Source organism: Netta rufina (assembly GCF_964035555.1).
Source record: "Netta rufina genome assembly, chromosome: 2".
NCBI classification, from domain to species: domain Eukaryota; kingdom Metazoa; phylum Chordata; class Aves; order Anseriformes; family Anatidae; genus Netta; species Netta rufina.
In genome coordinates, this window is record NC_140124.1 from 154,809,175 (window position 1) to 154,824,352 (window position 15,178).

The 15,178-nt window shown below is 41.0% G+C and overlaps 1 protein-coding gene across 3 annotated transcripts in view; it reads right to left on the bottom strand.

The window, feature by feature from the left end:
• TRAPPC9 (trafficking protein particle complex subunit 9) overlaps window positions 1-15,178 on the bottom strand; it is a 451,894-nt gene that overhangs the window by 407,630 nt on the left and 29,086 nt on the right. For all 3 annotated transcript variants that reach the window (XM_084281391.1, XM_084281390.1, XM_084281392.1), the window contains 2 exons: window positions 5,478-5,604; window positions 540-685 (listed from right to left, as the gene is read on the bottom strand). In XM_084281391.1, coding sequence (XP_084137517.1) covers window positions 540-685; window positions 5,478-5,604 — 273 coding nt within the window. The remainder of the gene's footprint in view (window positions 1-539; window positions 686-5,477; window positions 5,605-15,178) is intronic.

Genomic DNA, 15,178 nt, shown 5'->3' on the forward strand with positions numbered 1-15,178 from the left:
AACCAATTTTAAAATCCCAATTATCAATTAGTTATTAAAGTAACAATTTATTAACCAAAAATAAAAATTACAGGGGTGATGAACTACCACTGTCAAGCTGATTTGCGTTTTTTGTCCCCAAAACTGCAGCTTATTCATCTGAATGTCTTTGTGTTTGATGCCGTTATCAGAAAAGAGAAAAACCCAACTCTGCAGCTAGCTCATGGCAGCACACACAACTGGCCAAGCTGCCTGCTGCCACCGGAACATGTTAGAACTAGGTTTTGTATGAATTCTCTTTTGTTTGAGCAGAAAACAACTAGTTACCTCCTCTGAAAATGAATTTGATCCCCTACGTGACTCAATCCTCACTTTGAATTAGGTTGAACTGTCTCAAAGGTTCAAAATCACTGGGGAGAACAAAGCTTTGCTCCTTCAGCACAACAGGCTAAAAAGACTGATTAAATCAAATAAAAATTCAGGTTTGCTTTCCTTGACCAAGAAAGAATTTCTGATTTACTAAAACAATGAGAAATCCTGGGAAATATTCTTATCCTTACCTATTTTCTTAGTTCGTTCTTCCCCGCGATTGTGAGCGATAATTGGAGAGTATATGAAGGGGCTCTTGGTTGACACGTTCTGACCCAGCAGGCTTTTCATTTTGTGAGGTCGGAGACTGGTGGGGAGGTTCAAGAGCTTCACAGATCTATTGAGTAAAAACAGTTTTTATAGAAGGTTGTATTAAAAGTGAGCTGATAGATATTAAGTGACTTACTCAGTAAATACTGATTAAAGTACCTGAAATGGAAAACGTGAAGTAAATAGCTACAATACAAAAGGAAAGTAACACCAGTCCCAGAAAACTAAAGGGAAGGCCTCAAAAAGGTATCTGAACACCAAAACCATCTTGATGGCAGATACACCACAACTCCAGTGCAGAAAGCAATCAAATATTTACCTTAAACCCAAGGCAAAAGCCAAACAAAATTTCAGTGGACAATGTAATGCAAATAAAGAACTTCTCAAGGTGAATAAAACAGGTTTTCAAACAGCTGGAGTGAAGAGCTGCATCTGGAAGGAAGGAAATCTGACAGGAATTGGAGTGGCCTTGTTGAAGGCCCATAAAGCAATCACAAATAGACAGGAAGGGGATGATTTATTAGACCATCTCTCTGCTAGACCAAAATCCCTGTGATACTAAGAGAGAAAACCACTGGCCCTCCACTGCTGGTGGGAAATTACAGACTAAATATCAGAAATATGAACAAGAGAGATGTTAGTGGATATTCAGCAAAAGTAACAGCAGGAAGAGAGCCCAGCCCAAACCCTAGGAGACCAGAAATCAGTTGAGGAGTCACGCAGAGGAATCCTAGAAAACCCCAACCCGTTCAAAGACGAGCTCCCCTCTTCCCCCCTTTCCCCCATTCACCTGTCACAGTAAAATTTACCTCACTGGACTGCTTTGATAATGCCATAATAAACCCAAGAGGCTATGAATGTTGCTGTATGTGATTAAATTCTTGTGTTTTATGAAGTTTTTCAAGTACAATGGCTAACACTGGAGGATTATGAAAGAGATTTGCCATCCTCAGCTGTACAGGTCACCGAAACAAAATCAAATGTCTTTATTTTGAAAAGCACATTCTTTTTTACATGTTAAAATAATTTTGTAACATTTACACAAGATAACTGAAGTCGCTCACCACAGTCACAGAATCACACTACATTTCAGAACAATAACCTAATGCTGAGAACACAAAACTACTTCAAGTCCTCGGCACGTCTGGGAGCTGAGCACAATAAAGGATGGTTGTCAACCAACATCCCCACTAATAAAAAGTGCATGCATACAAGAAAGCAATTTGCTTCTAAAATAACCCAAATCATCCCAGATGATGTGCTATGGCTAAAAATGATGAAGGTCTAAGAGGAATATCACAAGACGAGTTCTCTCTGATACCGAACACCTGATAAGAAGTTACTGGAGAACACCCAAAGTAGTTTGGAACAAGAAATGTAACACACATTATCAGCTGGGAACACTTCGGGTCAGCATCAGACCAACAGACTTTGGGAATAAAGAGAAACTATCACAGATTGCTCCTCGAAGCAAGCACAGTACCTCTTGGATTGGGTTTTAATTCAATTTAGAATGCAATTTAAAGCAAAACGTGTGAATGACACTTTGTTGAGGAAATGAGCAATACATTTGGATTTTATTTTCCGTGTAGAAATGCTTTGTCTCACCCACCCCTCGTCCATAAATACCGTTGGGTAAGCTTTTTTATCTCACTGCAGAGCAGGGGAAGCAATGTCCTTCAGTCACCTGTTGGAGAACTCACAGGTCACACACCGAATACAGCAACTTCTTTAATTCCTTTGGGTGAAAAGCTTGAATAAAATACATTTCCTAGCCTTGGGCCGAGCCCCAATGAATTCAGATGGGTGACAATTGGGAATTACAAAAAATTGCAACACCCACCCAGAAGAACAAAATCTTTTCTTTGGAAATAAAATGTTTTAATTGAAAACAAACTTGCTCAGAGGGGAAATGAAAATACTTTTTAAACACTCTACATAAGTAAACAGTGCATCTATTAGAATAGAAAGATATTAAATTCTCCTATTTTGCATTTGAAAAAATCCTAGATGATGATTTCATAGTATGCTACAATGGAAATCTTCCCATCCTGCGTGCTCTTAATTTCTGGAGCTTCGTCAAAACAATTAAAAATGCAAAAAAAAGCTTTCTATATTGCACTACAACATTTGAAATGTTAAAAAAAAAAAAAATCCAAAGGTTACAAGACAATATATAACAATATTAACACGTTTAAAGTCTGTAAATAGTAGACCGAGTTTCTAGTTAAATGATGTGGTAGAAAAAATAGAAATGAATCTGCCTGTATGGAATATCAGGAGTAAATACTTAAATAAGGGACAGCTCTAGGCTTTAAATGCTAACTAACATGAATAATGAGCTATGAAGACTTTTCCAAGCCAAATCTCTTCAGTTCCTGTTTGGGGAGAAAAAAGGTAAGAGTGCTACTACGTTCTGACCAAGGCATTTCATTGCTTGACAGTACTTCGATTAAGAAATCTGCATCCAAAATAAGCACCGCACATTGAATGGATTAGAAACTAATAGGCTACAAAACGCCAACAGTAAATAGACCTCAGCACCAGTAGAAGTTTGTTTCTACAGGGCTCTAGCATAGATTGAATCATAAGCTTGGGTTATTCAACCATGGCCAAAACCCCATTGCCACGCATTTATCATTTGTGTCTCGAAAATTAGCAGGATTGAGCTCAAAGAGTGCTGCAGTCCTGCACTGAGCTGTTTTCCAACAAGCTGGACAGCTGTAAAATACATGAGCTCTGCTGCGTAGATGTAACTGGAGGCTTTTATATGTAAATGCAACTAAATAGTTTGTCAGCTAACGGATTTTTATCATTATGGCTTTTATAGGATTTCCAAAAGAGAAGAAGAAGGGGCAGGGGAAGAGGAGAGTGATCCGCAATTCCCTGTTAAGGAGCCCTGCTGTTTGTCTCCTCAGTTCTGCCCCGTGGCAGAACTGCAGGAACTATTTTCAGCAGCTCTCCAACGGCAGCCAGGTCAGCAAAAGCTCACACTGATCGCTGCACCTGGGTGGTGAGCAATTTCTTAACACTAGGCATCGGAATAGCAAGGAAATGTAGCGTGGTTCTCAAAATAGAAAATGTGCTTCTCTCCGAGCAGAAAACATTTTAAGGGAGAAAGGCAGAGCCTTTCCCCGCTCAAATATTGTTAATCTGGTGGCAAAAGTTTTGACTGGCCTTCAGAAACTCACCTTTTATGTATGTATTTAGGGATCTATTTTATATATTCAGAATGTAGACAGAGAAATTGTCTAAGAGACAGGTACCTGAACTTGCCATCAACCATCTGTAATGTCAATGGAAAACCACACGATGGGATTCAGTCATTCAGCTCATCCTGAAGCAGGAATTCAAATTTGGGCAGAAAAACCTAAATGTGCTCACCTTTCTCATGACTGCAAGTACGTAGGATGACTAGTTTAGAACTATCCATAGAGTTACAGTGGAATTAAATCCACCCCAAGGTCAGCTGAAAATAAATTAATCATACAACTTCCCCACTCCCACGTGTAACTGTGGTTCTGCCAGTTACAGATTTAGGATCCTAAGTGTACACTGTGTGTTATGTGGCAAAGAAGCTGGTATCAGCTGCCTCTCCAAAACGTGTGCTGTGCCACCGAGCAGGCAACACAAAGCAGCTACCTGCAAAGCCATCCCAAATACCTGCTCACTGCTAAGCAAATCCTGCCCAGGCACTGAGAGCTGGAAGACCCTGAAGAAGCTGCGTTTTTCCCCCAGGAGCAGACATAACATGTGGCCTAGGTGGCAAACCAATGCACAGCTTTGTGCTTGGTCCCAGCAGGGGACAAAACACTTTTAAGAACCCCGCCAGTGCGTTGCCCATGTGCATCCAACCTCAGGTACGTGCTCAGGTTAAATTTGTGCCGTCAGAGAGCAACTCCCACACAACAAATTGCTCATGTGAGCAGACATCACTGCAAATGAACTACAAAGAGTTAGACAGCATGTATTTCTTCAGTAAAAGTTAGAGAGGATCTGGTAAAAGTAGCTACAGCATGAAAACCAGTCTTGGTGTAAAACCTTGATTTCATTTCAGAGACATTTACTGAAAGTAATCTGCAAATAAATGGACTTTTCACTCTTTGGTTATACATTTTATTATTTTCTTGTGATACCAGAACATTGCTTCATGAAACATTGATGACATCCCACAGAGAACTCAAATCTCTCCAAGAACTCTTTTCAGGAACTTCCCCCATACTTCTTCTGAATACCAATTACCCTTCCTCCCAAAAACCACTTCTTGACAAAGATTTTGTTCTCAGTGATGCCAAATGGCTGTTTCTTCTCTCTCTGTGTCTCTCTCAAATACCAGGCTTTAGTCTAAACCAGGTATTGTTCACTGGAGTGACTGCGTGGTGGGCTTTGGAACACAGGCACGAAATGCAATGTGGGTTTAGAACAGGCCACTGAAAGGCCCAAACTCAAAATGCAACATCTGGAAAGGAACAGCTACCACAGGCATCAGTCCCAGCCAAGTTCCAAGCTCCATGGAAGGAGACAGCAACCAACTAGTGGCCTTTCAGCATGGTCAGGTATCTAACTTAAATCTCATCTGCAATTATAAAATATTTTCTCTTAGATTGTATCAGAAACTCTTGACTGACAGTTTAAAAAAATTAATTCTCTCTCCTTCTGAAACTAAAGACCACGGAAAGTATTTTCTACTCAAAGGCTCTATTTTTGCTTAAGAACTTCTCAAAACAATTTGACATTTTGACATTTTTTCATGTTATTGTGAACAGCTTACGTAAACTGAGAAGACTACATCCTTCCAGTATCCTTTAAAATCTGACAGGTCCTGTGGAAAAGTTAAAGATTGCATTTTGGAGTCTTACCTCACAATAGGCAATTTGGTGAACGGAACAGGAGGTAGCTTCAAACCATCTGGCAGAGTGATGAATTCCATTGTGCCAGGGCACTTTGCTGTGTAGCTTTCCAAGCTCTGCGTGACATCTTTCTTTTCTAGAAAATAAATTTGTTTCAAAGAGAGTCAGAAACGTTTTCAACTTGCACGCAACAAAAGTTAACGATGAAGTTAGAACCTGAAGCATTACTTGCTTTTTTTTTTTTTTTTTTTCATTTTTACAAAATATCTCTAATGGAATGCCAAGAAATGTCTGCGTTACAACACTTACATTATGCACCAGAAGCCTCAATGGATGGACCAAAGCTACTTAAATGGTCTTTAATGAGCAAGATAGTTTTATGGACTTTCAGAATTTTTAAAGTATCAGCATATACCTACCCTTCGTTAGTTTTTTTCATTGTCAAGACAACAATTTCTATAATTGAAATAGAAAATCTAAATATCCAGAGCAAGCACGTAAAGGTTATTGATAGGAACGACGTTATGTGAACAAGCCCTGTCCTCAAACACCAGCTGAAACAATACTAATTGCAAAGGAGAAACAAATTAGTTTTCATGCTATCTTGTGTTAGGACTCCCTAATTTTTAAAACAATTACACTATGCTGCTAAACTGTAACAGCCAAGAATTTTTTTTTCTTTAGTTTTATGTAAAAGTACAAGAACATTCAAGCAAACATACATTATTCACGTCACCTTCAATAATATACAATAAAGGATTCTGAATTTCATCCCTTATATTCCTTTTCTCCAGGAAAAAAAAAAGTGTCTATTGGGATATATATTAGCTGAGGATAAAATTGTATTTGTCTGATGAGACCAGAGTCTGCAAACAAACACACCTGGAAGTGTGTGCTGAGATGTGAGAATGAGGTAGCTGAAGACTGAGACCTACCTTGGTTTAAGGTACAGTGTACGTGTCCCTCTGTACATGTGCTACCAGTACAAATAACTACTAAATAACTATATTGTTTCTTGAAAATACCCAGAAATCTAAATATATGAAGATAAAACAAAATAGAAAAGGCACCGCGAGGAGCACAGCGTGCCTTCAGGAGCAAACCCAGTGAGAAGTCCCAAAGATCCCCAGCTACAGAAGCACAAAAATGTTTGAGGTGCAATCAGGCACGGTTGGAATGTTACCACCAGTAATCTGAAGCCCGTGGGCCATGAAGAGAGGTTGAGAGACATCCAGGGGAAACTAATCAGCACCTCCACTAAGCTGGTGGATCCAAACCTTTCCCAGCAGGGCCAGCTGGTGTAACGAGGAGCACCAGCCACAGCCAGCAGCTTGGGTGGCTCACGTTGGGTATCTGGAAAACCTTCAGCAGAGCAGAGCAAGAGCAGCTCCCAGAGAAACTGCCCCAGGGGCTGTGGAATCTCCTCTCTGAAGGTTTTCAAGATGCTGCTAAAATAAGACCACAGCTGGTGACAGTCCTGGCTTAAATTGGACTAGGTGGCCATCAGAGATGAAGTCAGAGCAGTGTTTCTACTGATCCATTATTTCAGGCAGTTGCTGCTGCCTCCTGGCCATCCACACCTCACCCTCCTTCCAAGTTATTACCACTTCACTCCTTTTTAGTGCAAAATGCAGCAGAGCAACTTCCAGAAGCAGCCAGATACACCATCATCATGCAAAGGATTCTCTTATTCATATATTTTCCCCCTAAAAGATAAAGGAGGGCTTCATTTAAAGGGAGAGTGAAGCGTGAGATACTGAACCATTCATTTCAACATAAGAACAGCAGTGAGCTGTCAGATTTACAAACAGTGAATGATTCTGCAACATCCTGAAGCCGTTTCTTTGCTCCTTTACAGATGCAGATCCAGCTCCTGCCCAGTGTGAATTGTCAGGAAATACAAAATCAGCAACTTTCACAATGTAAACAGGGGGCTCTCCTTTACCAGGACATGACAGGGAAGAAATATTCTTAACGTGCTCCGTTTTGCCTGCCTGATCTTCCTCAAGACCTGTAATAACAGCGAAACACCGTAAATAGAAACAGCACGCTCAATAATAAAGAACAGGAGCTGAAGGATACAGCTGTGACAAGAGGAATGGGAGACTCAGATCATTTCCTCCTTTAAGGTTAAACTGCTCATGGCTCAGGGAGGTCCTGGACCTGTTTCTGGAAGAACACATCTCACCAGGTGCTGCTGCGAGACAGCTAATCCCACACACTCAGCTCAGCAACGTCAAGGTTCAGGATTCATCCAAGGATTTTCAATGCAGAGTCATAAAGCCCAGTGAGAACTAAGCAGTAGGATCCCCTTTTATTGTTATAAGGCATTTGATTATTTCCTAGATTGTCTGCTGCCTGTCAGACCAAGCAATGAGATGCTGAAGCTTACATGCTATTGACACCATTCCACACCTATGCTTGCTTTTTTTTTTTTTTTTTTTTCATAAAAATGACAAATTGCCTTGCTTATGTCTCTTTTCCACTGACATGTCTCAGGCTACTCACCACATTGTAATGGGGTGTACGAAATAACTCCAGAAAACATGTTTTAGACATACACAGACACTCGGAACACCATAGCACAGCCAGGAGTTGTAGCAATTCCAGGCTATTTTCATAACAAACTTCAGGCTACAGCATTGAGGATGCTATTTGCCATTTTCTAGGAGAAAAGCACCTGAAAAAAAATCCGTCCTATTGGCAGTTTTCTTCCTCTTTGGACAGAAGGGATGGAAAACGGCTGCACTCAGAGGTGGTTGCCCATCTAGCATCTTCGTGCTTGTGTGTGTCAGCAGGAAAGCAATCGCCACTTGATCCTCTGACCTGTGAATTAGCCTCAACAGCTTTAAAAGCCTGCCCCGCACCCGGAAACCCCCCTGAATGCTCTTGTGCAGGCTTTAGGGCGGTTGATTTATTGAGTGAGAAATGAGGGGTTATTTTCTCACGTGGAATAACTGTTCCCGATCTTCTTCTCCAATTTCTCTGCAGGCTCGTTGAAAGCTCAGGATCATAAAAGGGCTGCAACCAAAACAAAGCTGCACAAAGCCACGGTCAGGACTGCCACTCAAGCATCTCAGTGTGCTCATTATACCCTCATAATGCAATTCCCCTATTTCATACTGAATTATTTTCCTTACCACGTTCTTGCCGCTTCTGATAACTGAAAATTTTGCAAGTCCACCAATATTATTGGTAATTTTTTTGCTTAACTACTTCATGTCAACACAATCAACTTCAGTTTTGTCCCAAACCTGCTTGGAGCCTTTTTCTAAGATGAGAACGCAAAAATCTGAAAGCCTCAGTTGCAGAGTTAGAAATCATTTGTGACTAAAAGCTACTGAATATGAAAAAAAAAGTCTTTTTGCCAGTTTCACAATAACGTGAAGCAACATTTCCCAATTATGGAGCCACTGAAAAAATCTGAAGAGGACAGGGAAGAAGGTCGGTTATATGGGAACATTTTTAAGGACTTTGGTAACCACAGTTTAACCATATCACACAAACAAATAACAGAGAAAATTAGAAGAAACCAATTGTTTTAACTCAAGAAATGTAGAATATACCCAGCCACAGCCACTACCCCTTAAAAAGGAGTCAAATATTAAACATACAGTGTATTTTGGCAAGCACGTGGTGGGTCTTGTACTGATGAGGATTTTCTGTCCCTCACAGAGCAATCTGCAGCAAGGCAGACTGAGGAAAGGGAACGGTTTATGTCTGACCTGCCAGTTGCACTGAAAGACGAATGACTTTCTGGTTCCTTCCACAACTTGCTAAAATATTGAAAAGGAAAGTAAGGAAACAAACAGCTACAAGCCTTCCGACTTCAATTTTCCCCTGGTGGTAAGCCCAGAATCTGAGGTTTAACACAAAAAAAAGCTGGTACCCAGGGTTGTTTGTGCTGGCTGAGCTTTTCCTTCCCCCTTGAAAACAGCAAATGGCATCGGAGAAGAAGTCAGAGGAGACCTCGTGCAGCAGTCAGCTCCGTTAAGTGGCAGCCAGCTGGCCCACCCCGCTCTCTCAGGAACAAAGTGTCAGACTTCTCCTTGACAAATTACAAGGAACAAGACAGAAAACAGTCAGTCTGACAGCAGAAGAAGCACAAGAAACGGTAATTTCTGTACCCAGAAACAGCAACTTTTCCCTTCACATAACAGAAAGTTGCCTGATGAGCCACCTTCCAACTGGAGAAGATAGAAAAGTGCCTGCTGCTGCGGCGATCTGCACCACCGTGCCATCGAGATGCTGCTGATCCTTCAAAGAAAAAAAGCAATTCAGAAAGGCCACAAAATGCTTTAAGACCCTCAACAAAAGCTGGAGCAGTGAGTATTCATGAACAATCAGCTACAAATTGTTTTTACCTTGCAGTTAATCACTAGCTTACAGCACACATGCAGAGGTCTTCATGACCTTGCAATGAGTCCCTCAAATTCTAGCTTGGGAGAGATACCGAGGGACAGTTAAGGATCCTATTTGTACATTCAGCGCATCCCTCTTCGCTACCACAAGAAAGCTAACGTTGTAAGTGAAGCATCTTAGCAAGACTTGCCCGATCAACCCACTTATTCAGTATTTCAGCTGTTTAATTCAGCAGAACAGAGCAGGTCTCCTCTAATTTGCAGGCAAGCATCACCAGTTTTTCCATTACATAAAGTCTGAGAGGAATTAGCTGACAGCATTTTCTACATTTGTAGCAAATCGCACCTCTAATATTTTTCGGAAGAGCAAGATGTGGAGCGAGTTAACCTTGCTTTCGAACTGCTCATGGGTCTCAAGCAAGTTGCTCTGAAAGGAACACTGCAAGTGTCACCTGGAACAAACTTCCCATCTCTGATCTCCGCGTTTAACTGAGCAAATTGAACATCCCCATGCCACTTTTTGTCTATAAAAAAAAAATCAAAAGATATTCTCACGGGGAAAAGCAGAAAGCGCTGGCAGACAGTATAGCATATGAACCCGAGAAATCAAGCAAAATAAATCTCTAAATAAATACAGCGGAGACTAAAACTAATAAAATTCACAATTTGAGATGGAAAAGAGAAGGAACGATAGGAAAATAATTTATCTGTGCCACAGAGAGCTGGATAAGACCCACTTTGCTGCTTTTCATAATGATCTATTCATGAAAGTGGCTCCATCCTTACAAGGAAGGACTGAGTACGAGGGGATTCAGTTATTTGCCGTGTAACAGTTCATCTTTGAAAGAGCAATCATTGGTTTACTCCTAATGCTGCAGGGGAGAGGGAAAAGAGAAATACCTGGTTTCACCACAGCCGAAATGCAGAGGAGTTGTCTGTGTCAGGATAATGCTCTCTGCTTCTGAAGACCACCACAGAGGAAGAAAGAATGGGGAGAGGCTGCCTAAACACACCAAGGTTTTTTGGGAATTTGGTCTTTTAATACAAGATGTTTTAGCAATCACATAAAACGTGTACACGTTACGTCACAGTGAGTCTGAAATGCACGCCCGGCACAGAAATATTTTGGGATGGAATCTCAAAAAATTGACACAGCCCAAGTGAGAGTTCAGAAAAACACCATTAAAATTTCAGCACCTGGTTCTCCACCGTACCTGAGCTAACTCCAGATGTCTGTGCACTCCGAAAAACATTTCAAAATATATTTTGTACGGACAAGATCAGGATGTAAACCACTAAGCAATATTAATATAGTAATATTGTAATATTGAGCAATAGCAATAAAGAGAAGAGGCTCCTCTTGCCTGAGAAAAGGCCAGTTTCATTGTTTAAGGAACGAGACAACTGCCTGAAAGCTGATAACGAAAACATGCCAGCTCTCTCAGCTAACAGATTTGAGTTTTCCAATCCTTTCAAAAAAGCATTTTTTCAGCAGCACTCCTGAATCTTTTTGTTCTTTTCGAAGCACATCCAAATGGACATCAAATGGACTCAAATGGACATCATACTGGGAGATCACCAAAGCAGATGGATGATCTTTTAAACACCCGTATTTCTACTTACATATAAAGTGCTCCTTTCAGTAGCAGCCTTGATTAGGAGGACATTGAGTCTGTCATTTAAAATGTATTTGGATTTTAGTAAAATAGTTAATAAAAAATACCTTCCTTCAGCACAAAATGTCAACAAATACCCCACAAATTCATCATGTCTTCATATTGTCAATTCAAGCATGTCTTCCTCAAAGTAGGTTTTTTTTCTGGAACAGCTTGGCAAGTTGTCTTCGTTTCAACATCACTCAATTAATCACATCAGGCTTCTTCAAAAACAGAGGCAACTACGTGGAGATGGGAATTCTGACGTACAGCTTGGAAATTTCATTTTATTCGCGAATGACTTCAAAACAAGTTAGTAAGAACTTTGTGTCATAAAGAAATGCACCGTTTTATTTTAGTGACGGATTTGCTGTTTCACATAACAATGTGGATAAGGCAGAGGCTGGAGGTTTTGTCTGCACCTCACCAAGTCCAACCGAAGTCTAAACTAAGGTAAATCGTGTGAGAGACATTCAGGTTTGTGTGTAATGCCAGGCAGTTTGCGTCAGTGTTCATTTTATTCACATTACAGCAGGTTTTCCTTCATGTAACGCTGACTCAAACTGCTAGCCTTCATATTTTGTGGTATCTAAACGAATTTAAATCTCGTATTCCTGTTGGTGACTTAGTCAATCTCATTTATTTACTCCACAATTACTAAAATTCACCGAACTGGGGGCTGAACCAGAGTTACTCCAGTCACACAAGGATAAGCAGATTGCTATTTGAAACAGATAAAACTACTACAAGCATTTTGGTTTTCCTCTCAGCAACCTTAAGTTTCAGCATAGTCTACAAGACATGTATTTTATTAAAAATCAATTAACCTGTTTTTTTAAAATGTGGTTTTAGAGTGAAGTTGTTTAACGTGCCGGCTCCTCTAGAAAACACCAGTTCCAAAGTGACATTTTGAAAGAATAAAATAAACCCAGAGAGTTTTACCTGGCTGCTACTATTCTGTATTAAAAATAATAATAATAATAATGGAAAATAAGAATAAGAATAAGACGAAAGGAAAAAAGATTTTAAAATATTCAGGAGTGCTTTTGAGTGCTGTTGACTCCCAGCAACAGGAGCAGGTAACAGTGCTGAAGTTTTTTAGCACAGAACTGAACAAAAGAGCACTAGAACCAAGGCAGAAAAACTCAAATCTTAACTCCAAATCTTCAAATCCTAAATACCATCCATGTTACTGATGCCTTTATATGTCAACCTCGTATGGGAAAACTTGAAGATGAGCATGCAGCGTCATTCTTTGCAGTACTGCAAGAGAGGTGGAAGAGCTGGAGGAAAAAACAAAACTTTGGCCATTGGGCTTGTCTGTGGTGCGTTTCCAGGTCCCCTCCATTTATCTGATTATGCAGAGTACCATTATGAATGAGTTAAGTGAAACTGGTTTATTTTAGCATTACAATACCAAGCAGAGTAGCTCCTGTTTGAAAGATTTACAGGTTTCACAAAACCCTCTTGCATGGGCTCTGTCAACCAAAACATTCATCTTACAGGTCGGATCACTCCCCATCATAAAACCATTCCGAGTTACTCTTTGAAAGAATTCATTGGGTTTATTCTCTGCAGAGGAGGGGCTCTGCCTTGGAATCTTTCCTCCTAAATTTCCTCCTGCGTTCCCCTTTACTTCCCACGTTTGGACACAACATCCACTTTTACAGTGTACGTTTTCTCCATTTGTATTTATTTTGCCCTGCTTTTTCACTATTTTCGGATTTATTCTAATGGAGAAGAGGGAGAATACACTCATAGAGAATCCACTATGACATCTTTAAGTGGTCTCCCTGCAAGCAGCACACACACCACTCCTCATTTCTTCCAATTAGCTTCATTACTTCTACATAGCTCCTCTTTTCAGAGTTCAGAGCTAATGAGAGGGTTGTTTTTGTTAAAAATCAGACATTCTTACTTGTTTATCCTCATTTTTATTTCTAATACTTACTGTCTTGCTGCTTATGACCTGAATATGATGAAGAAGAAGGGAAAAAACAAAGAGGAACACTGGGAAGAGGCAGGGGAAATGGCAAACAACCAGCTCAAACTGAAGCTCTTAAGGACTCCCACTAGAGATGTCTATAAAGGGAAGAATGAGAACATCATAGCAAGACATAAACAAGAGAGCAGGACATGGCGAGGTGAACACACACGAACAAGTTGCTCCTACAGTCCTGCAAATTGAGGTGGCTTTAAATTATCCCGTGCTCAAGAAGAGCAGCAGTTATTTAGAGGGCTGTAGGTTATTCTGCATCCCTTTCTTCACTGAGATGCCATTACTCAAATCCGTGTGGGGAACTACAACTCACTGAGTGCTGATGCAGTTTGATTTAATCCTCCCCAGCGTTCAGGGGCAAACTGAAGACAATGTTTTATGTAAGGATCCCCCAGAAACTAACTCTGGCCTTTACTGCTGCCAATATACTGGCAGGAAGGTTACACCTAAGGGCATTTGCACAGTTGGTTTTGGTCTAGCTGTCAATTTTTACGAGCTTGGTTTAATATTCTTCACTCCTTCCTGCATTTCTACATTTGAAATTTAAATATCGCCAAGCGAATGCATATGCAAGTTGTGCCATAAATAAAAATGTCTGCAAAATACTACGTAGTTTCCTCCTTCAAGCCATGAGATAGGAAGGCGTATTTTAAGGGTTGTCAGATGCCAGGTTTGACATGTTCAAATTACGATCGGCCCAGGTTTAACCACAACTTCCAGAGATAAACACGGTTTGGGGATTTTTTCCCAGATTTAGCCCATTGTTTCTTTGCAAAAGGGCCAGACCTCACCCTTGGCGGTTGATGTGTCATCTCCTGAACATGACAGGGCTGTAAGGAGCATGAGAAGGTTCTGAAAAGAAATTCTGAAAAGAAAAGGGTCTGAAAGTGATCTCAGATTATTGTCACGCAGTCCGCGGTCCTCCAGCTACCCCCAGCTCTATCAAAGCTGTCTGCCAGCCAGCACTGACAAGTCCAGCACGACTCATCCAGAGGACAAGGGGAACCGAAAGAGCATTCAGCATAAGGTTGGGCAGAAATTCCCCGTCGAGGAGGACGATCTCAGCACCGGGGGAGAACAAGCAGCTTGTGGACAGCGAGAAATTATCTGCATGAGCAAACAGCCCGGAGCCCAGCTTGCAAACCCTGAAGTTTTGAATGGCACGGATTAACACACCGCGTGATTTTGAAGCGGCAAGCAACAGCCAGCCCTGCAACGGGGACATTATCGTGCCCCCTCGGGGTTCAGAGTCGTGTCTGTGACATTTATACAACTCGGGATATTTTTGAAAAATCAACACGGGACCTCTGAAAGGAGCAAAGACTTTTTTCTTAGATAGAACCACGTTTCTCTCCTCCCATTTCTCTCATCCCCAGCCACGCTGGGGTATTTCCTGTGCAAGGCTGTATGAAGACGCACAAAGCATTCACACTGCAAATGAAACTCCACACACAGAAAACCCTCTGAAAGGACACTGAAGAACTCTGTTAATAAAGTTTGTTTCTGCAGAAAAAAAACACCCAGCTACTGCGAGAGCGACCCCCCAACGTCCTTCATCACATGCAGGACTTTGTCTGTCCTCTGCCTGAAGAGAAATGTCAAAACAATTTTTTCACTGAAGATTTCACGTCCTTCAGAGAATCACTGACAGTGGCCAGAGCGATGACGACGTGCTGTGCAGAGGGCACGCCTGTG